Genomic DNA, 27,608 nt, shown 5'->3' on the forward strand with positions numbered 1-27,608 from the left:
GAAGCCAAGTTTGAATTACGGCTCATATGGCAGCTCTGCAGCACACACACACACACACACACACACACACACACACACACACACACACACATACACACACACACACACACACACACACACACACACACACACAGAACACACACTCGCAGAGCGTCTTTGCTGAGAGAGGCAAAGTGGGAGCCAAGCCGAGTCAGTGGGCCGAATATTGATGAGGCATGTGGTTTGTTTTAGATAATAGCCGTATTGATCTGCGATTGATTCCATTACAGTAAGCGCTCGGGACGATGATAGGACTGTAATGGATGCCGAAACAACAGATTACACTCCCGACTTTTAATTGTGTCTATTTTTATTAAAGGTAAAAAGGTACCTAGATGATTATTAGATGAATATAATCATCAACAGATTAACATCAAGTCTAATATGATTATGGCGCTAACGCTGAATAGATGAAAAACCTTCCAATGACCTTAATTAACGCCGTTTAAAGGTGGGGACGCACAAGACGGCTGTTGAGTCAGTTGTGAATCTGATTTTTGTGATGACTGATTGGAGTTCCAGCAGATAAAATCATACAGTGTGTGAAATGTAAAGATCCTCATCTGAAGTCTTCAGATCCAGTCGCTGCCAGTTGTTCATACTGACATCAGCGACCAATGACGTCACTCATGTGTCGCCAGAGGAAGCCATACCAGAAAGACCAACGGCTTAACCTGAAGTTGGCTTCGTTCCCTCTACAGGCTGTAAAGTCCACGTTATCCATGTCTGCCTCCAGTGTTTCCCCCTATATTCATTCAGCAGCTTTGTTATTCAAAGGACATCTATGTGAAAGGCACAAGAGTAGTGTAACTCCGTTAAGGAATAGGGCAGTGTGTAGTTGCGTGAGCGCAAAGAGCGAGCGGCAGAAACATGACGTGAACGCGAGCGGAGCAGAGGAAAAGTTTAGCAGTAAGTTGTCAATCTGGCAGTAAATGTACAGTACAGACTCCAGTTTGTCAGTTAATAAATGCTGCAGCTCCTCAAGACAAAAAAAATACTCATCAATCAAAGGGGTTAGCCCCGAAGTTAGCAACAACACGTTAGCTTAACTTGACCAGGCTAACTTAGGGTGGACTGACTTTTAAGGTGGACCAGCAATTCTCATTTTAGTGTCAATGTCAGCCGCTCTTTAACAGAGAACGGAGAAATGCCCCCCACATATGACAAACCCCCCCCCAATCTGCCAACCAATCTGCGTTAGCTAAATAGCACTTTAAAGAAAATGCAATTATGTCTAGATTACACTGACATGAACAAAACAAATCCTATTATACTACAAATTTGTTTTGCCAAATACATTTTGGAGGACACGTAGTTCCTGCCTGGATTACATTCATTGGCAGCGCGGCTGTCTACTCCAGTAGAGTAACAGCTGATAGTGATTGAAGTGTCTTTTTAGGTGCTTTAACCGCTCTTGAGTGCGCAGCAGGACTGTGACAGATGTGTGAACAGATCCAGTGTAGATACTGATGAGATGAGGACTGTAGCTGACTAGAGTAAGACCAGATGTTACACAGCACACAAGTCATAAAGATGATTATAGAGAATTGACAGAACGAGGCAGCATAGTATATCCTACAATTCCCATAATGCAACTGAATGACATTTTTCATTAGAAGCTCCCTGCATGTGTTAAAGGCTGAGTAGTACTTTTCATGATAAATAAACTGATATTCATGTGCAAAATCAGTGGATTGTGCCTTTAATAATCAATATTGTAGAGAAAACTAATGAACTAATTAGCTCATATTACTGTACATTTCCTGGAAAACCTATTGTTGATCATGATCATTTGTAACTTTTAGGAGACTGAACATATATGCAATTTTTTTTTATAATTTATTTATCATTCCCTGCAACTAAAGCATGAAAACAAAACAGTTGTTTAAATATTGACAAGACAGCATAGACTTGAAATATGAGTTTGTCAAAGCATCAAAGTCGTGTGTTTTTTTTACTCGTGTAATCCTCTTCCTCACGATGCCTGAAAAAGGACAAACACGCTCAGCGGATCTTTGTCTGGATAAACAAAAGGATGGAGAAAAAAAAACAAAAAAAAAAACACACACACACACCCTGATCTCGCTGTAGACGCTGGCGGTGGATCCGAGTCTGCAGGAGAGAAATCAGCCTCATGCTGAAGCTAAATGAGCATGCTGATCGCCACGGTGACGCCTGAGATGACGCATTATGCAAACAGAGTGATCGTAGCCCCGCGGGCAAAAAACGGGAGCCTGCATCAACATTCATGAGTTTACAATGCGAGGATTATTTCCTGTCTGTGTGTGTGTGTGTGTGTGTGTGTGAGCTTTGCATCCTGCTCTGTAATTCACACACACTTATCAACATCAAGGAGTTATAACACGAGATCATTTCCTGTTTCTGCTCAGGTGTCACCCCCCCCCCCCATCCCATCCGCGTCCCCTCCCTCCTTCCTCCTCATCTCTCTCTCGTCTCTACTTCACACACACTTATCGCCGTTAATGTGCTACATCGTTTTACACCATGAAACATGACTGTGTGTGTGTGTGTCTCTCTCTCTCAGCCTTCTCCTTCACACGAACGCTGTAAATACTCTTTCACTTTCTTTCACGCTCTTGTCTCTCTGGGATTTGAACACCTTCTCTATGTCTCTCACCCTCAGCCTGAGTGCTACTGGGATTCTGATTCACCAGATAAGACATGACGCCACGTCTTTTCACCCGGATCACTCAAAATTTATAGATTTTTTCCACTGTTTCATTAAGAGGAGGAAAATTAGACTCGCATATCAAAAAACGACAGTGTGGAGAGTCTGAATTTTTACGCACGACGATGCTTTGTTAGCTGTTGGTGTGTGACTGTGATGTTTATGCATCATAGATGGAAACAAAACAGGGAATATCTACTTGTTTTAAAGGTTTGTTGTATGTTTTATGTGGGTTATTTTACTTTATATCTGTTATTTTACAGCAAAATGTTTCTTTGGCTCACTCTCTTTATTATTCTTGCTCTTTAATCTTGCTTTTACCATAATAGTAGACTACAAGACTGTCATTTAAATGACATTAAAGCAACAAACAATCTCAACTTCTGTATTGATATTAACTTAAATCGCTCTCCTACCAAAGCAATGAAACGGGTAAGGCAAATACCTTCAACAACTACATGAGGGTTTTTTGAGCTGCCACCTGTATGTTTAAGGATTGTTCAATGACAACTACCTTGTTAAATGAGGGAAACATCAGTAACTGTTGGCAGGAAACGTCAGTCTTGTAATAAAATTTATAAACCCAAACATCCACCCCAACCTTGTAAGACTTTTGGCAGCATGTAACAATGTCAAGCTACTTTCACCTCTGCTTCTGAGTGTAGATTATCCTCCAAAGAAAAAACAACAAAATGACTCAAAAACGACATATAGTTACATTGTGTTGACAGAGACAGACGCCATTTAGCAGCTGGAGGATTTAACCCAACGGTGGACTTTGCCACACAAGACCACTGTTCATTTCCTGTTTCCAACCACAAGTCTGGACAGTTCTGGACAATGATCATCACGTAACCTTAACCTAACTTTAAGGACGTTAAAGTTAACACCCTAACCCTAACACCCTAACCCTAACACCATAACCCTAACGCCCTAACCCTAACACCATAACCCTAACGCCCTAACCCTAACCTTAACGCCCTAACCCTAACACCCTAACCCTAACACCATAACCCTAACGCCCTAACCCTAACCTTAACGCCCTAACCCTAACACCCTAACCCTAACACCATAACCCTAACACCCTAACCCTAACACCATAACCGTAACGCCCTAACCCTAACACAGTAACCCTAAAGCCCTAACCCTAACCTTAACGCCCTAACCCTAACACCCCAAACCCTAACACCCTAACCCTAACGCCCTAACCCTAACCTTAACACCATAACCCTAACACCCTAACCCTAACCCTAACACCATAACCCTAACACCCTAACCCTAACACCCTAACCCTAACGCCCTAACCTTAACACCATAACCCTAATCCTAACACCATAACCCTAACGCCCTAACCCTAACCCTAACGCCCCAAACCCTAACACCATAACCCTAACGCCCTAACCCTAACACCCTAACCCTAACACCATAACCCTAACACCCTAACCCTAACACCCTAACCCTAACACCATAACCCTAACGCCCTAACCCTAACGCCCTAACCCTAACGCCCTAACCCTAACCCTAACACCATAACCCTAACACCCTAACCCTAACACCATAACCCTAACGCCCTAACCCTAACCTTAACACCATAACCCTAACACCCTAACCCTAACCTTAACACCATAACCCTAATCCTAACACCATAACCCTAACGCCCTAACCCTAACACCATAACCCTAACACCCTAACCCTAACACCCTAACCCTAACCTTAACACCATAACCCTAACCCTAACATCCTAACCCTAACATCCTAACCCTAATACCCTAACCCTAACACCCTAACCCTAACACCATAACCCTAACCCTAACACCATAACCCTAACCCTAACACCCTAACCCTAACACCATAACCCCAACCTTAACGTCATTCTGGAGTCACATGGTCAAACAATGTATTTGGTTGTTTAATTTGGAGGATGTATGTTTGCAGCGAGTGAAGTAGTGAAAAACTCTCCTGTGATAGTCCTACTCCAGGAGCAGGGAGGGCAAGAACTGAAAGTGTGATGCTGAGGTTTAATGTAGGTAGAGTCCTGAAAAAGATACGTGGAAGTCAAGTTCAATTTATCTGAAGAGCTCTTCTTCCTCTCTCTCTCTCTCTCTCGGTCTTTCATGCAGCAGATACAGTCATCTGTAAGGAAGGTCACAGTGATCCACTGCTGCTCTGTATGATGAAGTGTCTGCAGTCAGTCATAATCAGTGATTTAACTGTACAGCAGTGCCAAGACTGCACACACGCACACACACACACACACACACACACACACACACACACACACACAGAAAATCTTACATATTCATAAGCAAGATAAGCACTATAGGCTGGAATGATTTAATTGCACGCTGTCGGGCTGCCAAGTCTAAACACACACACACACATTGAAACACTACATACAACACAAACACACACACACATACACACACATAGAAACACTACACACAACACACACACACACACACACACAAACACACAGCCTGCCTCCCACATGACTGCAGAACTATAACAGTGAAATGACTGAGTGGCTGTGAGGATCAGCTGTAGCAGTTTATGACTCGGCTTAGTGGAGAGAAAGATGAGGAGAGGAGAAAGTGAGATAGAGAGAGAGAGAGAAGAGGAAACAAGGAGAGGAGAGAAGGAAAGGAAACAAGAAGAAGAGATGAAACAAGGAGAGGAAACGAGGAAATGAAACAAGAAGAGGAGATGGAACAAAGACAGGAAACAAGGAAAGGAAACAAGAAGAGTAGATGGAACGAGGAGAGGAAACGAGGGAAGGAATGAAGGGGAGGAGAGATGTAAGGAAAGGAGACCAGAGGAAGGAAAAGAAGGAGAAGAAAGCACTGAATTAAAATGTCTTTAATGAACAAAAACAAACTGAGAGAAACAATTCAATTCTAGTTTCCTCTTATTAAACCAAAATATTAAAACATGTAAACAAAAACCAAATGAGAAGAGGAAGAGAGGAGAAACGTGGAAATAAAGAGAAGCGAAAAATGAGACAAGTACTGCGAATGAGTGCGAGGAAAAGAAGAAGATATGAGGAAGGAGAGGGAAGAGTAGAGTAATTAATTAATGGATAATTAAATTGCGCTTGACGAGAGGAGGGAAGTTAAGAGAGAGAAAGATGGAGAAAAAGATTGAGTCGCATTTGTCTGTTTCCCTCTTTATTTCTCTTCTCCTTTTCTCTCTGTTCATCTCCCCGCTTTTTTTCAATTTATCACGTCCTTCCGTCTCTCGTTTCATAACTCTGATGCAATATCACGCTCTGTTGCTTCATTCATTGTTGATTTGATCTCCCTCCCCTCCTCCCTCCCTTCTCCTCCTCTCTCTCCTCATTTACACCTCCGTCTCTCGCCCTCTGACTCTCTCTTTCACGTCGTACACACACATTTAAACATATCCCACCTTCATACACACACGCAGGAAATGCACATAAGTCACATGCTCGGTATGCAGACGCACACTGATTGATATAGTGATCACAGCAACACACACAAACAACACAATGAGAATAAATGTCGGAGTGTTGAATATTTTATGCAGCACAAATATAACACCCTGCAGACAAAACCTCTCTCCCCCCCCCCCCCCCTCTGTCTCTCTCTTTTCTGTCTTGTGATGTAGTATCAGGGCGAAGCTGCACTGCCAATTGTTGCTTCATCAAAAATTCAATAACCTCCGCTGTCACAATACGAACACAATGACGGCAAAGAGTAGATGATGGAAGACGGGGGATAAAGAAAAGGAGGATGAAAAATAGATCCGGTCCACATTAAAGTCCCGCTTTCACTTTTTCTTCTTGTTCCTTCGCTCGGATGTTTGAGCTTCACTGTGCAGAATGATGCGTGTGCATGTTTGTTTTCTCATCCCTTCTGCTGAAAGAGGAAAGTTTTTCTTTGCTCAACTTAAATCTGAGTTTAAGACGTGATGTCACAGCTACTTTAGAGCCAATCGTGGTCCAGTGTGCGACTTACATAAGCGTGAAATGGAAACACTGAGAATAGACTTTTCAGTGAAGTAAGAGACATCTTGTGTACAGCACTAAAGTTTAATTTCAATCTCTGTGTCATGCAAAAACATCTGTCGACAGAGGATAACAAGACACAGCTATTTTATAAAATATGCATCTTCCGGTAATACAAAACCCATGTGTGATACTCCTCAAACTGGTAACCAGGTAGGCAGACTTTTTCCAAAAACCAGATGCCTACAAACAGACTGACAAACCCCGTCATCACAGGAGGTAGCAAAAACAAAAGCAGGCCAAATTACCACAAAAGACACAATATCATCTTACCAAAATAGTTCATTTGATCCTGGACGAGCCCCTAATTTGTCACAACGGGTCTCAAGGCTGGACAAAGGAGGGGAAAATGGATTTATTGTGTATAACTAAAAGATAAATTAAACTAAACACGACCAAAAACCAACATGATGTAAGCCAGAGCTTATATAGAAGCTGGGCAGAAGCTGAATCTTCCCGACGACCCAACTCCGCCCACCAAGCTCCTGCAGGTTGAGGACTAAGAGTCTGTTTAGAAGAGGGTCGTCACAATACACAAAAGCCATGTGGAGAAAGAAAAGATAAGAAATCAACTGGTCACAGAAAATGTGAAACTATTTCTGCAGATTATCCTGAGAAATGGCTTTTTTCTCCTCTTCTCCCAAATTACCACAAAAGGCTATATTTCATCTTTCCAAAATGGTTCATTTGATCCTGGACGAGCCCCCAACATGTCACAACCCTGCTCAAGGCTGGACAAAGGAGGGGAGACCACACATGAGTTGTAACTAAAATGGATTTACTACATATAACTGAAAGAATAAATAGAAGCTGGGCAGTCCAGGTGAGCTGAATCGTCCCGATGACCCGACTCTGCCCACCAAGCTCCTGCAATAACTGTTTCTGCAGATTATCCTGATAAATGGCTTTTTTCTCCTCTTCTCCCAGGTTCTCTCCAAGTAACTGTCTAACTTTATTTTAATTTTTTATTTGTTAGTTTATTTGTCAAGGACAATGCAAAAAAACTTTGTAACAGGTTAAAATAACATGAAACAGATGTGTTGCATACAGGATTTCTAGCAAATTTGCGACCCCTGTCCCTGGTTAGGCTTTTCTACTGAAAAATAGTCGTAACATATCATTACAAGAAATACATTCAATACAATATGTTTCATATCTGAACAGCCAGCTCAGTCTTTGTGCATCATCCATATTTACAAAATCAATATCTGTTTTTATTATTTTATTAGTATTGTGCACTTCTCAGTAAAAAGGACAGCAAGAAAACAAAATCGAACTCCTTTTCTGTATCATTCGCACAGCACATTGAACAAATCAGCTTTTATTCTTCTAGACTGATCCAGTTTCTCAACAGTCAGTGTTGAAATACCAGATCTCAGCCGGGCACATAGAGATCAAATTATAGACATAAATGTCAGAACCATGTTCATATAATTAAACGTGTGAAATGACAAATATTTGCATATTCATAGATCCTGGGTTTTTTAATGAGGGAGAAGCAGTAGATGCAATTTTAAGGATTTTAATGAGGTAATTTAACATTTTTTTGTGGAACAACCTTAATTAACAAATTATTATTCAAAGCAGAGCATTTTTATATATATCTTAAAACATGTCTGGAGGGGATATTTCAATAAAATTTGTTTGTCAACATGATCATAACAGTCAGTCATTCAGCCACCGACTCCAATGGTGCGTAACATCGTCTTATTTATCACTATATAAAGTCATTCAGTCACTCCAGCAGCATTGTCACAGCAGTAGCCTCGTTTTCTGTTGTGCCCTGCTTGTCTTCATCTTCAGCGGCAAGCTTAAGTCGATCTGTTAAGGGTATAGTCCAACAATTTAGTGTTGCTCTTCCATAACGTTCAAAGACCTACAAGAGACAGATTTTTTAAAAGAATGATCAAAATCGATGCAGCACAGGCAGAAATACTAACTGACTTTTAGTCCCTAGTGTAGGTCAACTGCCAAAAACACAGGATCCTATATTTACCATAATGCAACTCAATAGCGCCTCTTCATTACACCTTACCTGCCTGGTAAACATGTCCTTTGAGTGGCATGATCATAATATTGGGTTTAGCTCGTAGTGATGAATCTACAGAGAATTATCAGTGACTCTGCAGCTCCCCTCGGCTTTACGAAGTTTTATAGCAAATTTCAGCTCATTGTTTAGACGTCTGGCTGCAACTTCGCTGTTTTGGTTCACTCTCAGCGCTCTTATAGCATTGTTTTCAGAGAAAAAACCACTGTACACTACCTGCTCAGCACCAAATGGCAAGCAGACACAGTTAGCTGTAGACTAGCTGGTGAACATAGTGGAGCATTTAGCAGCTAAAGAGTCAGATATTTCCCTCAGGAGTTGGTGGAGACCAAAAACAGAGCTAAAAGAGAGTGAATATTGGACTTACATTCACCAGGTGGACAGAGACATGACTCCAAATGAACGATAATGTTGATCTGTAACTGATGGATGTACAAAGGACAAGGCTTTCGCAGGCTTTCCATTAAGAATTTTAAAACTTTTAAAACTCCTCCAGAGCTACAGAAGACATTTGATGATTGTATTTATTTATTGGAATAGTGTACAGTTTTTAACATAAAAGATACAGCTCAATTAGCTCAAAGCTAATTTACATCTGCAGTCCCCCACAATCAAAACATTCAACAGCACAACAACAAACAGTACAAAGCAAAAAAAATAAACCACACAGTACACACCATACAAAATACAAAATACAAAGCTACACACAACAGCAAATCACACACAACCACAATGTCAGTTAGAAATTAATAATGTAAACTTGTCAAATTAAAAGCAAGAGTACCTGCACTAATGAGAAGACTACAGATGAAGTTGAGACTCAGTGGTCATTTCATAGGCTGAGTACAGTAGTACAAAACATGACAGGTAAACTGACTTTGATGTGTAAAATCAGTGGAGCTCCCCTTTAATCTACTGCTGATAGGAAGTCATCACTTCCTGTATTTGCTTCACAATGAAAGCATTTCAGTGTGAAGACAGGGATAGTGTTGATATTTAGGGTTAGCTCAGGTTATCTAAAATTATCCTGATATAGTTTTTTTTCTCAAAGTACATTTTCAGCATTTTTTGTTAGGACTGAAGCTCTGGGAAAAAAAGCTAGTAAGTGGACCTTGAGTTAAGATCATTTTTCTCCAAGGTTAAGAACAAACTTCATGCTGTTTGCCAATGTTTAACTTTTATGTTGTTTATGATCCTTTTATGTATTGAAGCATGTTGATGTGGGAGCTATACTTTCTTCTCCTTGTTACAATGAATCTCTGAGTGTGTTTTTGTTGCCATCTGGATGCACATTTTGTGTCAAGTTATTCCGTCTAAAAGTTGCTGAATGTCTTCTGTTTTTCTAGATTTCCCTGTGTAGACTCATATCTTTTAACCAGCGTGGTTTTCATACCCCACATTTATTTATACTAGGAAGGATTTGAGCATAAATTACCATCTTAATCCTCAGTGGAAGGACTTCATTTTCATTAACATCCGGCTTCACATTCATGCTGTACAACACAAATTTAGCTCATTTACTGGACAGACTTTTGGTTACCAGTCATCCTCCACACAAAGAGATTTTGGCAGTTGTTGTCTGATAACTGAGTCTTGTAACTTGAGCTGAGCGTGATGCAATTATCTGTTCTGTGTATTTGCTGTCATTCACCATCTCCGGTGTACACGAGAGTTAGAAAGACATGAAGAAATATCAACAGGAGCATCAGAGCTCAGACATGATGAATTTCTGTCTGTCAGACGTTAACATTCGTCTGCTTTTAGCCAGAAAGACGTTTAATATCTGCTTCTCGGGTTTGGTTTGAAGTACATATAAATAACCTCATGTCAACCTAGTTGTCTGGAACCATTTGAGTGTCTATTGAATGTAAAATCAGTTTAAATTTGTTGTGTTTGCTGTTTGACACCCTGTGTGAGGAAAGATTGTTTCCGAGACAAAATCACTGCAAACTTCAAAATAATGTTGCAATAATTTACTTCTTCAGTGTTACAGAGAGGTTTTTATAGAGAAAATTTGTTTTTATGTGTCACTTTAGCTTCCTCTTCTTCATCTGTTGTTTGATTTATAATTCATGTCTGGCTTTGTTGTATTCTTTATTTTAAAGTGTTTGAATGCCTCCGCGGCTCTTTGTTGGACTCTTTTGAAGAATTCTTCACAACTAAAGTTTCTCTTCTCTGTCTCTGCAGGTTATTTGAGACTCTCCAGTCTCTGTTCTGGTCCATATTTGGTCTTTTAAACCTGTACGTCACCAACGTGAAGGCCCGGCACGAGTTCACAGAATTCGTCGGGGCAACCATGTTCGGGACGTACAACGTCATCTCGCTGGTGGTTCTGCTCAACATGCTGATCGCCATGATGAACAACTCCTACCAACTCATCGCTGTGAGTTAAGGCTGGAAATGTTGAAATGATTCATCAAATGAAACAAAGTTCATTATTTTCAGGCAGTAAAGTTGCTGGTTGTAGCTTCCTGGTGTGTTTATTTGCTGGTTTTAATGGTTTTATATCAAATTGAAGATTTGCAGCCCTTTTTTAGGCACTAAACAGACAAATTTCAAATTTAAATATTATTCATTCGTGTTTAGAGGCACCAAGTATGAGAGGAGGGAATGAAAATTCATACAAATAGCTGCTGCACCTGTTTTATTACTACAGACTAACGGCTGCAGTAGAGGAAATTGCGTCTGAAGTTTAACATCTGGGAAAAGCAGGTTTAATATCTGCAGCTCTCTTTTAACGTACACACACAAAGTGGGACAGAGACACTTAAAAGATGCATTAAAAAGTTGAGTCAGCTGAGCTCTTTTCTCAGCAACACAACAAGACGGGAGAGCAGCAATGCAATAGTCTGTTACTTCTGTTTCCCTTCAGCTCCCTCCTGCATATTTTTCCTGACTTTTATGGCTCAAAAGCTCCAGTTCAGTGTGCTGTGATTGAGGCAGCCAGTTGTAGTTATTAACCGTTATATTATCTTTTTACGAAAAACAGATCTTGTGACAGACGTCTAAAAGTTTTACCAAAAAATTTCCCACAGAATTCTTTCAATCACTGATCTTTTTGTTGAGCCGACAACAATCAAGATGACTAATATTTCCTGACATTTCGTCATGCAGGATGAATACATGCTTACAGATCCAGGATTGTTTGTGCTCCAGACGTGCACAACACACGTCAGATCAGCCCGGTGCAGACTACACGACAAATATTTTAGATCTGAGACAAAAAATTTGTGCTTGTTCCTTTGACGACAGGTCATCTAGTTTGACACCTTGTCTGAGAACAGTTGTGTCTCCCAACATCAACATGGCGACAGTCTGGGACAAACATGTTATTCTGGGATAACTGGTCATTAAGCATTATGTCACTTTCATTGTTTTCATCCAAATTTAATTCAAAATTAAAAAATCCCCCGCCACTAGCTAACCGTCTTGTCGTCGTCCTCCAGGACCATGCCGACATCGAGTGGAAGTTTGCCCGCACCAAGCTGTGGATGAGCTACTTCGACGAGGGCGGGACACTGCCGCCTCCGTTCAACATCATCCCCAGCCCCAAGTCCATCTGGTACCTGCTCATGTGGCTCCACAACAAGCTGTGCAGGAGAGGCCAGCCGCCCGGGGAGGACACGCACAAATGTGAAAACCTCCGAGAGTTCACGGTAAGCGTTACAGTTCTTGACATGCTTCTGTTTTTACATGCTTAGTTATTTTTTAAAGCTTCTTTTTATTGGGTTTTGCAGGATTTTATACAACATTTGTATCAAAGACAAATACAATTACCTTTTTTAAGACATGTATTTTTATAAAGAAGTGAGCACTGAATCTGCTAGACCTTGAACAATAACACAAGCAAACTGGAAAACAACGAAAACACGTAATAATGAGGATGTTCAACAGCATATTAATGTTGCACCTCTATTCATTAAAACAAAACAAAACCTCACATCGCCACACCTTCCCCCGTTAGGGTTAGGGTTAGGGTTAGGGTTAGGGTTATGGTTATGGTTAGGGTTATGGTTAGGGTTAGGGTTATGGTTAGGATTAGCGTTAGTATTCTTGATATACTTGAGAAAAGGGACCCAGACCTTGACACTGGACCTTCCTTGGTCTTATTTTCTCCAACTTAAGAAAGTATAGCACGTCCCGAATCCAGTGTGTATGAGACGGCAGTGAAGGAGATTTCCACTTCATCAGGATCAAACTTCTAGCCAGCAAAGTGATGAAGACGATTACATTTTTTGGGATAAAGAGAAAGAGTAAAGATGCTGACTGAAAGGGTGGTTAGGGTCAAGCATTCGGCCCAGTAAGTTAAACAAGGATGGACAGAACCAGAGTATATGTATAGTTGTTTTTAATCTATTATATAAAGCCACTATTTTACACAGTTACATCATCGTTCACATTATTCTAAATTATTCTGCTTTTCTACAAAACAGCAGCTGCAGACGAAAAAAACAGTAAACATGTATAAATGTTTTATTAATTCATGTGTAGACTAATATGCTGGCGTGGCCATATGTCCGTCACTGAACAGTCATGCAAACAAGCTGCACGAGCCTCAGCCAGGCTAAAAGGCCATATGCTGATATCCATGTTAACAAGTCACCGGAGGATTCACAGGCTTTACATGCAAACTGAGGTCTGGTTAATGCGAACGGTACTGTTGGTTTACACGAGTTGAAGGGACATTTTATTATTATTTTTGTCGGTTTGGACGCTGTTTCTATCAGTCATGATGAGACTTTACTCAGAGTCCAACAGGAACATGTGAAGCTCAAATCATCACACAGATTATAAAAAAGTAGGGCTCAGCTTCGAATGAAATGTGTATTAAAAACTGAAACTGTACCGAAACTTAGCAATTTAATGCTTTGTCAGGTCTTGTTTACATATTCTTTGAACAGATATTTTCTGATGTAAGACACAACTCTTATGACAACATGAAACTCTGCTGTGTTTAGGAACTTTGGCTCGTTTTAACAAAAAAAAAACATTGGAGATGAAAGACCGTTCTTGACCGTCATTTCAAATTCAAATTCAAATTTAAATAAGCTTTATTGGCATGACAGATCAGAAATCTACATTGCCAAAGCAGTACAGAAAATTATAAAAATTGACAGATGATTAATAATTATACAATAATATGTAAATATAGACAATAATATTAAATATAATATAATAAAAGGCATTTTTACAGATGTAATCACACAGAAACATTTACTACAGAGCTTATTTCTCTCAGATTATGACAAGACTTAATATATTTTGCAGCTATTACTGCACATTGACTTTTCTCCTCACATAGATAGGACAGTTTCTGAAGATCAGGGAGGTGGATAAATTTCAGTATTGATAATGAAAAACTCAGGTGTCGTCTTGGCCGCGGTTTCAAAAAGTTCTGACAATACTCAGAGAAAATGTACTCTTAAGACTCCTTGCTTCAACTTTGACATACTGTACTTAAATGTAGTTGTGTCCACACAAACAGGAGTTTTTCTACACAATGAGGAATTATTATGAACATATCAGATGTGATCACTTGCAGTTTTACTTCCAAAAAAGTGGAAAGTGGGTTAAATAATAAAACTGAACTGAGGGTTTGTTTACAACCTGTGTGACTGACACGTCTCAAGTCATTTGAGTGAATAAAATATTACCATAAAGGATAGAAATGATGAAGCAAAAGGGTTTCTTTTGCAACCCAAGTTGTAAAAGAAACCCTTCCTTTTAATTATAGTAACCTCTTCTCCTGTTGGATCGTATTTATTATGTTAGTCCTGATTAATCACAGTAAGACCAGTTAAGAACTGATACTTTATGTATTGAAAAACCATGTAATATGACTAAATTTAGGTGATAATAGATCACAGTCTATAATAAATACCAAAACAAAGAAAGAATTGTAGTTTATTGGTGGAAAATCACTATTAAACAAATAAATCCAGAGCTCACAATCGATCAGAGCAGAAACCAACTTGCTCAGTGTGAGAGAGGAGTTACAGTAAGAGTAAAAAACAAAAAAAAAAGAGTTATTTTACTAAAATACAAACACACAGCTCATAGATTGACATCAGCTTTGTGTTTATGAGCACAGAGGGAACATCAGCGGAGAAACACGTCCCGATAAACACATTTAAAATCAACAGTCCAGTCATCTGCAGAGAGAGAGAGAGAGACTGTGAGCAAGCAGCACAGAATGACAAGGCTTTTTCACAAACACACACACAGTGCAGCTGGCATGTTCACCTCAGCTGCAGTCAGCTGAGTTATATAAGCCAACCAGCCCACATAAGTTCACAGAGCCACACAGCGCTGCAGAGATCTGATCAAGGGAGAGTGCCGGTGTATGTGTGTGTGTGTGTGTTTAAATGTGTGCGTGCATGTGTGTTGACAAAGTAAGCAGAAAAACAGCATGAGATATGCGTGCATGTGTGTGTGTTTGTTAATGCACAGTAGAGAGAGAGAGAGAGAGAGAGAGAAGCGTGGATGATTTAGACGAGAGTGAAACATGATGAAAATGAAATGGAAACAGTGAAGTGAAACATTGAATATCGACTGAAAACCAGAATAAAATGCGAAACACGGAGAGAGAATATGACAGAAAAGGCAGAAGAAGATGGTGGTGAAATATGACTCTGTGTGTGAGACAGAAATAAATTAGTAGACTGTATCATACAAATCTGTAAATATGTCTTAAAATTAGAGAAAAAAACACTTGTAAGTCAAAAATTGAAGGAAGCTTAACAACCAGAATTTCCAAGTTTGACTTTAACAATAGATTTTAGTCCTTGTCTAGTCTTAACATGAAGGAAACATTGAGAAAGATCCTCACTTGACAACAAACTGGCATCCAAAAACACTTTAAGTTTAAGGCTCATAATTTTTATTATCAATGTATTTTCATATATTACATTTTTTAAAAGGAGAAGTTTCTGTATTAACGAGTTCTCACTCAGATTGTATAAACTCACACATCCAGAACTGGTTGTTTGTTGTTGCAAGAAGACACTAAGTAAAATTAAATCCAAGGAAATAATGTCCTCTTGGTTATTCAAAGTAAAGAGAAAAGTGATAAGAAAAAACAAATTAATTGATGTTTATGCTTTTCTAAGTAAATAAAAAGTACCCAAAACATATTAAAATACAGTGTGCTCTAATAAACATTTTAAATTAGATTTTTTTCATGTTAATTATTTTCTAAAATCTGATTTTTCAATCAAAACAACACAAATAAAGTCCTGGATATTTTTTTTGTAACAAAATCAAACATAATAACTTTTTTAATTCAGTGTTTTTGTTGTTTCTGTTTCTGTTGAAGATCATAATAAAACCAGATGTTTTACCTTTTGTGTCAATAAAGATTGAGACAGTCTGGTTGAAAGCCTCACCTCACATGAACTCTTACTGCAGAATCAAAGAACAGCTGCTGTCTGGTTACCTGCCGGACTTTATTCTGCTCTTCATAAGAAACTCAAGTCTTCTACATGTCGACCAAACAAGCTTGATTTCCCTCATGTAGCTGCACCCGAACCGTTCGATAACCAGATTTTGATGAATGACGCTGTCGAGCGCAGGAGGCGACTGCCCGGTAACCAAAAGTTCATCAGTGTTCATCAGTGTAACTGATGAAGAGTCCTTAGACAAGATTCTTCAACACCTACCTTTGTCTCAGAGAACTCAGAGAAATCAGACTTCATGATTAAAAGGCCTCTTAACGCACTTTTAGGACTTGACAGCAGCTCTTCAAAAACAACAAAAAAAAAGTCACTTCTTGAATGATTTCATCAGAAAAACACAAGAGAAGAAAAAGTAATCATCCACAGGTGTGTAGAGGAGATAGTGACTTCTGTTACCACAGTAAACAATAATACATAATAGATGACTTGCTGCAGAGCAACCGATTCACCTTAAAGGAAAGATTCACAATTTTTTTTAATCTGTCTTAAAACACTAGTCAGGTGAACATTGAAACACGTTTTTCTTGTTGTAATCATTCCTCCTGTTCATACTGACCATTAGAAGATCCCTTTATAATGTGCTTACAGTGGGAGTGATGGGGGACAACAATGTATTTAAAAGCTTATTTGATGATGATGTGAGGCTACAGCTGTCAGCGTTGGTCAAACAAAGTGAATTTGCATTCAAATTAGAAAACAATAAAGAGGTATTTCAGCACAATTGGTTCACAATTTGTCAAGTTCGTCTTAAAACACTAGTCAGGTGAACATTGAAACATGTTTTTCTTGCTGTAATCATTCCTCCTGTTCATACTGACCATTAGAAGATCCCTTCATAATGCACTTACAATGTAAGTGATGGGGGACAAAACCCACAGTCCTCCTCCTGTGCAAAAATGTGTTTAAAAGTTTATTTGAAGCTTATATGACGCTTCAAAATTTGCCAAAACAAATCAATATCTTTCAAAGTTACTGTCTTTTTAGTGCCGAAGTCCCTCTTTTTGTTATGATCCGTCCACTGCAGTTGAACAGGAAGACATTGTCCATTGAGACACAAAAGGGGAATTTTTTACTAAAAAGACTGTAACTGTGGAAGATATTCACTTTGTTTGACCAACGCTGACGGCTGTAGCCTCATATCATCATCAAATAAGCTTTTAAATACATTGTTCCATTGTAATTGCATTATGAAGGGATCTTCTAATGGTCAGTATGAACAGGAGGAATGATTGCAGCAAGAAAAACCAGTTTCATTGTTCATTCAGGAACCTGATTGTTGTTTAAGGACAGACTTAAAATAATCTGTCCTTTAAGGTGAATTGGTTGCTCTGCAGCAAGTCATCTATTATGTATTATTACAATGGAACAATGTATTTAAAAGCTTATTTGATGATGATATGAGGCTACAGCCGTCAGCGTTGGTCAAACAAAGTGAATATCTTCCACAGTTTCAGTCTTTTTAGTGAAAAAAATCCCCCTTTGTGTCTCGATGGACGATGTTTTCCTGTTCAACTGCAGTGGACGGATCATAACAAAAAGAGGGACTTTGGCACTAAAAAGACAGTAACTTTGAAAGATAATGATCTGTTTTGGCAAATTTTTAAACTTTATGTTAGCTTCAAATAAACTTTTAAATACAGACTTCCATCACTTCCACTGTAAGTGCATTATGAAGGGATCTTCTAATGGTCAGTATGAACAGGAGGAATGATTACAGCAAGAAAAACATGTTTCAATGTTCACCTGACTAGTGTTTTAAGACAAACTTGACAAATTGTGAACCAATTCTGCTGAAATACCTCTTTATTGTTTTCCAATTTTCATGCAAATGTATCGTGTCTGTTTCTCTTATTTCCACTCTTTGTTGTCTATCTTTGCAAAGCTCTGTTGTGTTGATAAATATTGCATGAATAACACTTTCTTTTGCATCACTGAACACAGGAATTGTTTAAAAGAGTGAAAAATCAATGAATAATATAGGTCCGCTGTGATGCTGTAGGTCTCTAAAAATAACCCGAACGCTCTCAGTACACTTGATTCAATTGGCTCAATCATTTGATGAGGTGAGAAGAGACGGGTTTTTTTATGGCAAAGATAGATTTCTGCTCATTTCTGTCACGCAGATGATTATAATTCTGGATGAAAGCGTTCGCTAAAGGCCTAAAATGTAAATGAAGAGCAGAAGTTCTCACTCCAAAATGTTATATATCCACTCTTGAGTGTGGGGAGGGGGATGATTAACTGAAGTTCATTATTCAACATCTCTGCAATATGGAGGATTCAGGCTGTAAAAGTGTCATTCTACCAGCCAAAGGCAATTCATTACCTGCTTTCTTTTTTTGTTTTAGTTTGGTGCCATTAATCATTTTTTCAAGAGAGAGCGTCGCTGTTTCAAATAAAAAAAACAAACTCTGGACATGTTTCATTTTCAGATGTATAATCAGGTTGGCATAGAGGAAAACAAGATAGATGGATGAGTGTAGAGAAAGACAGAAGAAGAAGATGGACGAAAAAACAGAGACAGATGGAGAGATGTGGTGATGAATGTGTTTAACGTGATCCCTTTTTTTTTTTTTATCTTTGCAGGAACGTCACGCTGACAGTCTGATACAAAATCAGCATTACCAGGTCTGTACAACTTCATGTTTGTTTGTTTACAGTGTGTAGAAGTGTGTGTGTGTGTGTGTGTGTGTGTGTGTGTGTGTGTGTGTGTGTCGTCTTTAGACAAACACAATCCTCCCAACAACCTGAGTATCTCAGCGTTTCCACAACATAACAGGAAAACGTCACAGCAACTCAAACTAGTTTAACTTCTCACCTCCTTCCTGTGATGTCACAGTGTACTGATAGAGTACACTGTGACATCACTGTTGGGTGTGGTTACAGATACAACAGACTTGAAACGTTTTTACACTTTTATACTTAAAGTCCCCCAATTCAGCATTTATTAACAAGAAGTTAATAAACACATTATAACAGATTTATAACACATTGTAATGTAGTTTTAAGTAGATATAAGTGTTTATTAATGAATTTGTCAACAATTATAACTTCTGTTGTTGGCATCCATTACTGGAGGCTGCTGTACGAATATATAAGAGAATTAATAGTTGCTGACAAGTACTGTACATTAATAAACACTTTAAAATGTCCGTATATCTGAGTAAACCTACATTAAAGTGAATTATGAACCATATACCATGTTTATGTACTACTTATAAAGGCTAAAAGTGGGGCTTAAGTTAAGTCTTATACTTTTAAACTTTTAAAGGACTTCGCTGGAGATTTTTTATATTAATAATGAATTGATCTACTTACAAGTATTATGTGTGTATCCAAAGCCTGATATAGCTTATTCCTCTGTGCCGTAGACCTCCGTTGTTGTCCAAAAACCATCAAAAACACGTGATTGAGCCACACTGCTGCACTGGGTAACATGTTCCTTCATCATGAAGGCAGTGGTCACGGTAGATTGTTTAGAAACGGCTTCAAAGACTAATAACAGCAATCACATTTTCAGTCTCTGGAGAGTAGTTCTGTGTAAGGCAAACGCCTTTGACAGAGTTTCACTAGCTTGTTTTCACAACCTCTTGACTGAGGCTGAAGGCATGCTAGTAAAGCACTTTACTACTATGGAACTACTCTCCGGAGACTGAAAACATGATTGCTATTATTAGTCTTTGGAGCCGTTTCTAAACAAACTAACGTGACTGTAATCTTTGTGATGAAAGAACATGTCCCCCAGTGCAACAATGTGACTCGCTGACATTTTTTTTTTTATAGTTTTTGGACAACAACGGAGGTTTATGGCACAGAGGAATAAGATATATCAGGCTTTGGACACACATACACACAATACTTGTAAATCAACTCATTGTTGGTTTGGCTCTGCACATGAAATCTATTGACAAAAAGAAAAAATGTAGAAAATCAGCAGCCAGATCCTGTAACACCAGGCTGAAAAGCAGTGTTTCACTCTCCTCTCTGGTTGAGAGTTTAAAGATTGTTCCACCTCTGACACCCAGCATCACTGATGACATTATGTTGGAATAGCGTGAAATCAGTGGGAGGTACAACACAAAACCAGGACCCACATGTAAAAACATTGCTACTTGTGGTCAAAAACTCCTTCATATAATGCATCTATATATGCATCTTCCTGCCCTGACGGTAATGTCAAGTTGAATTCTGTGAGGGTTCAGTGTTTAATAACCTGACGAGCCAGATGGTTTGTTACACAGAACCAGCTGAAAAGTCGTCCTTGGAAACTGTTTGGAAAAGGGCAGGCACTTTAAAAAAAAAATACTTGGCAGGTGATTGGATGAACCAATCTGTCTATCGCCATCTATCACTGACAATTACTTCTCGCTATCGTCACACCTAAACCAATCACGTAGCTGCCAGTAGTTCTAGGAAGCTGATTGGTCTGAACCACCGTCAGATTCTGCAGTAACAATCCAGCTGCCTCGCAAGTGTTTAATGTTAAAGGTGGACTTTTGATAGTTCTAGGAACTTTGGCAGGGTAAAGTTATTAAAATTTTCTCCAGTCTCCCACTTTTCAGTCAAAAGCAGTTTCATGTACCTAATAACCACTTTCAACCAATTGTCAAGAGATTTTTTATGTTCTTGGCTTTATTGGAGGAATTTATCATCTGCTTTTTATTAGCTGCAAAGTAAGCTGATGTGTTTAACCTTCTCAGCATTGAAAGTTTTAGAGTATGTTTAGAGTGTTTTTTTTTTAAAAAAAAAGCTGTCCCCTAATATAAGTTAAAGTGGGAGAAAGCACCTTTTTTTTAAACTCTTCAACACTTGTGTTCATAAGGAAAATAACAGTATATTGTATTTGGCAGCCGTGACCGTCGTTTTGATGTCCAGCTTTCGGGGATTTTTGTAGGAATTTGTAGCAGCAAATCATCCGAGACCGATCTCTTGTATCCTGACACCTCAGCTCTGGCAGCGACTACAAACGCAGGAATGCCAGTACTTTGTATTTGGCAGTGACGATTGTTACTTTGATATCCGTCCATGTTTTTTAAGGATTGTTGTAGGAATCTGTCCTTCACTTTAACAGTGAGTGTGTGGTGTGTTTGGCAGAGGCGGAGAGTGACAGCGTGCCAGACCGTCCTGTTTGGCAGTCACAGGTGTTGACTGTGGGAGGATGCAGTGTGTGTGTGTGTGTGTGTGTGTGTGTGTGTGTGTGTGTGTGTGTGTTTGAATTACCACCCACTGAGCACCAAATGCTGGTGAAATTTGTCTTTGGTCGTTAAATCAATAAGGGTCATACGCCTCATTGGCTGATTACTTAATGAGACAATAACATTTAAATTTCTTACGTCAGGTTGAATTCAGCTGCACTTGATGATCAACCAGCGAGTTTAAAATGAACACACAGTACTGAGTCTATAAAAACATTGACAACAGTGTGTGTAATTACTTCTCACAAGTATTTTTTTACACCCTAAAAAGAAATACAGTTTCAGTCCATCAGGTTAGAGACTATTAAAAATAGCAAACGTCACTTATATAGTAACACTGAGCCTAAAAATGTCCTTAGAAGTTTCCTGGAAAAAATAATATATGAATAATGATGTTTTTATCCTGTTTACAAGACAACACAAATTCATATAAGCCAGATCCAGAAAGCTGCATATACATTTTCAAATAATAAAACAAAAAAAATCACAAAAGCATTTACTGTTTAATACTTTAAATACTGATTAAATAATCCATCTTGCCTTCTTTTCCAGGCTTTTGGGAGGAAATTAAAGAATATGTTCACAATTTTTCAAGTCTGTCTTAGAGTGGTAGTCAGGTGCATATATGAACATTGAAATTGGTTTAGCTTGCTGTAATCATTCCTCCTGTTCATACTGGCCATTAAAAGATCCCATCCTTGATGCAGTTTTAATATAAGGGATGGGGGGACAAAATCCACAGCCCTTGTTTTATGCAAAAATGTATTTGAAAGTTTATCAGAAGTTAAAGTCATCCGAATGAGTCAAATCAAATGGATATCTTCCAAAGTTACCACATTTTTACTGAAAATTTGCCTCTTTTTGTTACTATTCTCTCACTACTGTCTGTAGAGACACAAAAAAACACTTCAACCTTGGAAGATATCCACCTAATTTGACTAATGTGGACAACTGAAGCCTCACATTAGCCTCAGATAAACTTTGAAATATATTTTTGCTCAAACAAGGACTGTGGATTTTGGCCTCCGTCACTAACATTGTAAGCATATTTGAAAGGGAGCTTTTAATGGCCAGTATGAACAGGAGGAATGATTTCAATAAGAAAAACCTGACTGTTGTTTTAAGATAGACTTGAAATATTGTGCATCTATCCTTTAAACACAAAAATTAAACAGCTCTCCAATTTTTTATCGTCTGAACACCAGAATATTTCCAGTTTTGTCTGCCCATTTCATGGAAAACTGACACTTTTGAATCATCATATTGTGTACAGTACAAAAGAAAATGAGACTCACTTTCCAATTCTTCCAAATCACAAAGCTCGTACAATCTGTTTCCTTCCTGAATATTTCTGAATCTGCCAAACTCAGCAGTGAGAGGAAGAACAGCAACTCTCATCTGAACTCGAGTTGTCTGGCTTCTAGATAAGCGAGATGCAACATGCTCTATGATTCAGGGCCAAACTTTTGTTTCATATGTCCTTAATTTTGGTTCTGATGAGATATTTTTAAACTATTTGCTTTTAACTTGGAAATCAGCTTATTTTTAATACTGTTAACATTATGACACAAACTATATCAGCCTACTAAAAGATAGAGCTCATATAGAAAACTTTATAAATGATACAAAAATAGTGAGATAACAAGACAGTAAAATATAAAAGTAAAGAAAAACATGTTGAAAAAAAACAATAGAATAGCAGCACAGCAAGTGAGCATGTTCAGTAACCATGGCGACTGTCTCCAACAGGAAGTAATCCGGAACCTGGTGAAGAGGTACGTGGCGGCCATGATACGCAGCGCCAAGACGGACGAGGGACTGACGGAGGAGAACTTCAAGGTGAGTGCTTTAAACCGGGGGCGAGCTGCTGTTGTCATGGTGACGGCTGATGGGGAGCCAAAAAAAAGAGCAACAACAAAAAAAAAAAAATCTACACTCGGCAGCAGCGCGCCTGAATCCCGCTTTGGTTTCGTGTCACATCGTTTCTGCTGAAACACTTAAGAGTATAAATAATAAGTATAAAACATTGTTTAGCAGTAAATCGTATTAGTTTGTCGCTTGATGCCTTGCAGAGCTCGTTCTGCAGAAACACGACGTGCGCAGCAACTATTCACTTGTGCTTGCACTGCAATAAAGAGCGCTGACTTTTATTGATACCAAAAGGCAGAGCTGTTCTTCGTCACTACAAAGATGCATTAAAAGATTAAAATATTTTTATAACTAGACCACCTGCCAACTCTAAAGCTCTGCCTCCTCCTCCTCATTCCCAAAATCTACAGCTCTGATCAATACCAACAGCTCATAGTCGATAATCCTTGTGGAGGGTTTTTCTTTTTTTTCCCCCCCAAATCCTCTGAGCAGCGAATTATTCTGAGCTGTTTTATAGCTCCGCGAGTCTGTTTCCCATGATGCCTCTGGAGCCTAGCCTGGGCTTTGAAGTGGAAAGTTCCTTTGGGGTTTTCATTGCAAAAACAACATCAGGTGCACATCGAGCTGAATCACTTTCACACCCTGAGTGTGTTCCTGTGTGTGTGTATGTGTGTGCATTTATGAGAGAGAGAGGCGCAGTCACAAATAGGCAGTGTGTGTTTAAATTGTGTATCAGGTGTACACTGAAGTAAATCACAGTGTTTTATTGTCTGTGGAATAAAGCCACATGCAGGATTTGGATCCCATACGGCACCTGGGGTGAGGAAAAAAAGATGGAATAGCTTGTGATTATATTTTAAAGAACGAAAGGATTCACGTTTAGTGAGTTTAAAGAGGACATAACATGCACATTTACAGGTCTACATTTATATTCTGGGGCTCTATTGGAATATATTTGCATGATTTACAGTTCAAAAAAGCTCCTTATTTATCTTACATTGGCCTTTTATGCAGCCTCTCAGTTCAGCCTCTGACTGAAACAGGCTGTTTTAGCTCCTGTCTCTTTAAAGTCCCCCCTCTTGATGTGCCTACTTTAGTAGGATTTCATTTCTTTTTCTCATTCTTTACTCGAGATGTCAACTTCTCAAACACATCTGTACATGGTAAAGCCGAAATATACGAGTGGAAAACGCAAACAACACATGGAAAAAGCTTAGCAACTAAGACTATGATCATCTCGTCAGCAAGGTAGACAGAACCGTCACAAACAAAGTGTTCAGAGCAGGTTGAAGTCCTGGCTTTTTTACATATGTCAACCTCAAGTTTTGGAAATTTGATCATGTTTAACATCGATATCTGACATCATAACAGTAAATAACAAACAGAATATGTCCCCTGTAAGTTATTTGGCTCACAGTTCAGTGTGTCTGTTAGAGAAAGAAAGCAGAGAGACGGAGTGAAAGTCTATGTAGACGTGTACATGAACTGAATCTAAATAAAAATTGTTGTCCCCAGTTGGCTTCAGCGCTGAGCAGCAAACCAACATGATGCACGTTTCTGTTATACATGTTTTCCTTTGAGGAGACACTTCGCCTCACAGAGATGCTGTACTGATGATAGATCATATTGTTTATATATTATATAGAGCTAAATAAGAGGCAGAGACAATCATATCAGGAGCTCCGGCTCAGGAATGTTTTCATTATCGATTACTCTGTCTGTTTTTTCATTAATTGATAAATGCGTCCTAAAAAGTGATGCCCTTGGATTGGAGCCCAGCTGATATTGATATTTTTTTGTCACAAACACATAACAAACATAACATTTTTTTTATAAGGATAGTCCAAATTATTTAAGAAGTGTGATCAAGATGTCATTAGACTTGCAGAATCAGTGACCAGTTCCACAATGATTTATGTGTTTTGTTTGTTATTTTTTACTGTATCTTATTGTATTTTTGGCACACAGAGGTCTGGTAACCTCACTTCTTTCTAACTCCACAACCTCAGATTTTTTTTTTTTCCTTCATTTTCAAACTTGTAGTCTTCATCCCCAACGGACACTGACTTAAGTTGGAGAAACTTTTTTCATATATGTTGTAATACTTCCCCGAGACCTTTAAACTGACTTTGATGTGTAAAATCAGTGCAGTTCCTCATTCAGAATATTTATTTCTAGGACGCAATATGTCATCTTAACCAATCAGGAGATAAAAGGGTTATATGATGAAACTCTCAGTGTTCTGCAAAATTACAAAACGTGACAGTAAATACTTTCAAATGAATTAAGTGAATTAATTGATTTATTTAATTAGATGAAGTGAATGTCGTCCCTCGACCGACGCCTGCCTCTTCAGCCACACGCTTCTCTCACTTCCTCCATTTATCCGCTCGCTCTCTCTTCCTCTCTTTTGTTTGTCTCTTGACCTCGATCTCGCTCTCTTCACCGCCACCCTCCTGAGTCCTTACCCTCCTCTTCACCCTGCGCCTCTACAAACAGGATGTTTCACCTCCCGTCTCTCATTCAGTCATCAGTCTCATCTCGAACACTTCCCCGCCTCACCACACTCTTCTTCTCTGTTTTTCTCTCGTTCTCCCCTCCACCGCCACCTAATATCAGATATTTATTCCTTTTAAAGCTTTACAATAATTATTGCAGCCGTTCTGATAAAAAATTTTTGTTTAATTAAATTTTCAAGCCTCAACATTCTGTAAAATGATTCATCCAATTTCAAAAGGAAAGACAACGTTGTGATTGATTTGAAGTCGTTTTATGTAGATCTTGTTCCGCTTACAATAACACTTCTTTCTCTCGCTTTATCCTCGTGGTTTCAAATATTTTCAAGTGACAAATAAAGATACTTTCATTTAAGACATAACTATTATAAAATATTACCAACATCATATTAAATTCACAGTGCTCTTCTTCTCTCTTTCCAGGAGTTGAAGCAGGACATCTCCAGTTTCCGCTACGAGGTCCTGGATCTCCTCGGTAACCGGCGTCCTCCCCGGCGACACTACTCATCCTCCAGTGAGAATACGAGAGACGATGGCGCCATGGCCTCGGAGGACGACAGCGAATCGGGCGGCGACGGCAGCGGAGGAGGTGGAGGCGGAGGCGTAGGCGGAGGTGTAGGCCAGAAGTCGAAGGGCGTGAGCTTCATGACTCCTCTGGAGGACGACACAAGGCCGACGCCGACGCTCGGTGTCTCCGCTTTGGTGCGCTCCATTTCTGGAATGACCCGGATAGAAAGAGGAGAGGAAGAGGAGGGGGAGCTGGAGGAAGGCATTGGATGGGGGGAGGAGGAGGAGGAGGAGGGGAAACCAAAGAGCAACGGGCTGAAGACGACCGTCATCCCTCCGTCCTCCACCAGCGCCCTCCCCTCCCCGTCTTCATCGTTCTCCTCTTCGTTCTCCTCGTCGTTCGCTCGTACGCGGAGCCGGCTGCAGCGCCTCTCGTCTCCAGGAGCAAAGACGGACTCTTTCAAGCGCCTCTCCTACCTTTTCTCACGCTCCAAACGCAAAGCCCCACCCATGCCCCTCCCCCTCCAGTCCCCGCCCTCCTACACCATCTCCGACGGGTTGCTCCGCCCCCTCGGGAGCCACAGCCACTCCGACTTCGGACTCAGCGGCGTGACCAGAAGCGAGACTCACCTGAACGAGGTGGGCCGCTCGGCCGACATCAATAACCCCTCGTTCTCGCCGCGGAGAACGAACGGGCGGGACTCGCTCCTGACGCTGCCCCTCCCTCCCCCATGCCCCTGCCAATCCCTGCACTGTGCTTCCAACATGTCCGAGTCCAGCTCGCGCCTCCTGGACTCCAGCGAGGACGTTTTCCAGGGCGGAGGCGTGGGAGGAGCGGGCGAGGGCGGCGTGGACGGACGAGGCGGGCGGATGATGATGGGCGGGTGGGTGGGACCCTGCGACGATGTCATAGAGGACAGCTGTGAGGTCATAGAGGACTCGGTCACCACGCAGCTATAGGAGAGACGGACACTCGGACTGTTTTTCTTTGTTTGTTTGCAAAGTGGTTGAACACACACGGAGGGAGAGAGACAGAGAGAGAGGTGGAGAGGACGGGAAATCTAAAATGCAACGTTTCCGAGAGCGGAACGAGTTCAGCCATGGACAGGAGGGATCCTGAAATGGCAGACGTTCATAAAGACAGTTTGACATCATCTGTTTATCTGAGATTTCCAAGAGATTACGGCACCGACGCATCAGTGTCCGCAAGAGCCGAGACGAGTCAGCTAGCGAGCTAAATTATAAAATTATTATTGTTGCGCAAATTT

The 27,608-nt window shown here is 39.8% G+C and overlaps 1 protein-coding gene across 1 annotated transcript in view; it reads left to right on the top strand.

Moving 5' to 3' along the window:
- Positions 1 to 27,300, top strand: part of trpc5a (transient receptor potential cation channel, subfamily C, member 5a) — a 97,154-nt gene extending 69,854 nt beyond the window's left edge. Inside the window, exons 14-18 of the mRNA XM_042402224.1 lie at positions 10,987 to 11,182; positions 12,246 to 12,455; positions 18,840 to 18,881; positions 23,198 to 23,287; positions 26,257 to 27,300. Of these exons, the coding sequence (XP_042258158.1) occupies positions 10,987 to 11,182; positions 12,246 to 12,455; positions 18,840 to 18,881; positions 23,198 to 23,287; positions 26,257 to 27,300 (1,582 nt within the window). The remainder of the gene's footprint in view (positions 1 to 10,986; positions 11,183 to 12,245; positions 12,456 to 18,839; positions 18,882 to 23,197; positions 23,288 to 26,256) is intronic.
- The last annotated feature ends 308 nt before the right edge of the window (positions 27,301 to 27,608 follow it).

Source organism: Thunnus maccoyii, chromosome 22 (assembly GCF_910596095.1).
Source record: "Thunnus maccoyii chromosome 22, fThuMac1.1, whole genome shotgun sequence".
Taxonomy (NCBI): Eukaryota; Metazoa; Chordata; class Actinopteri; order Scombriformes; family Scombridae; genus Thunnus; species Thunnus maccoyii.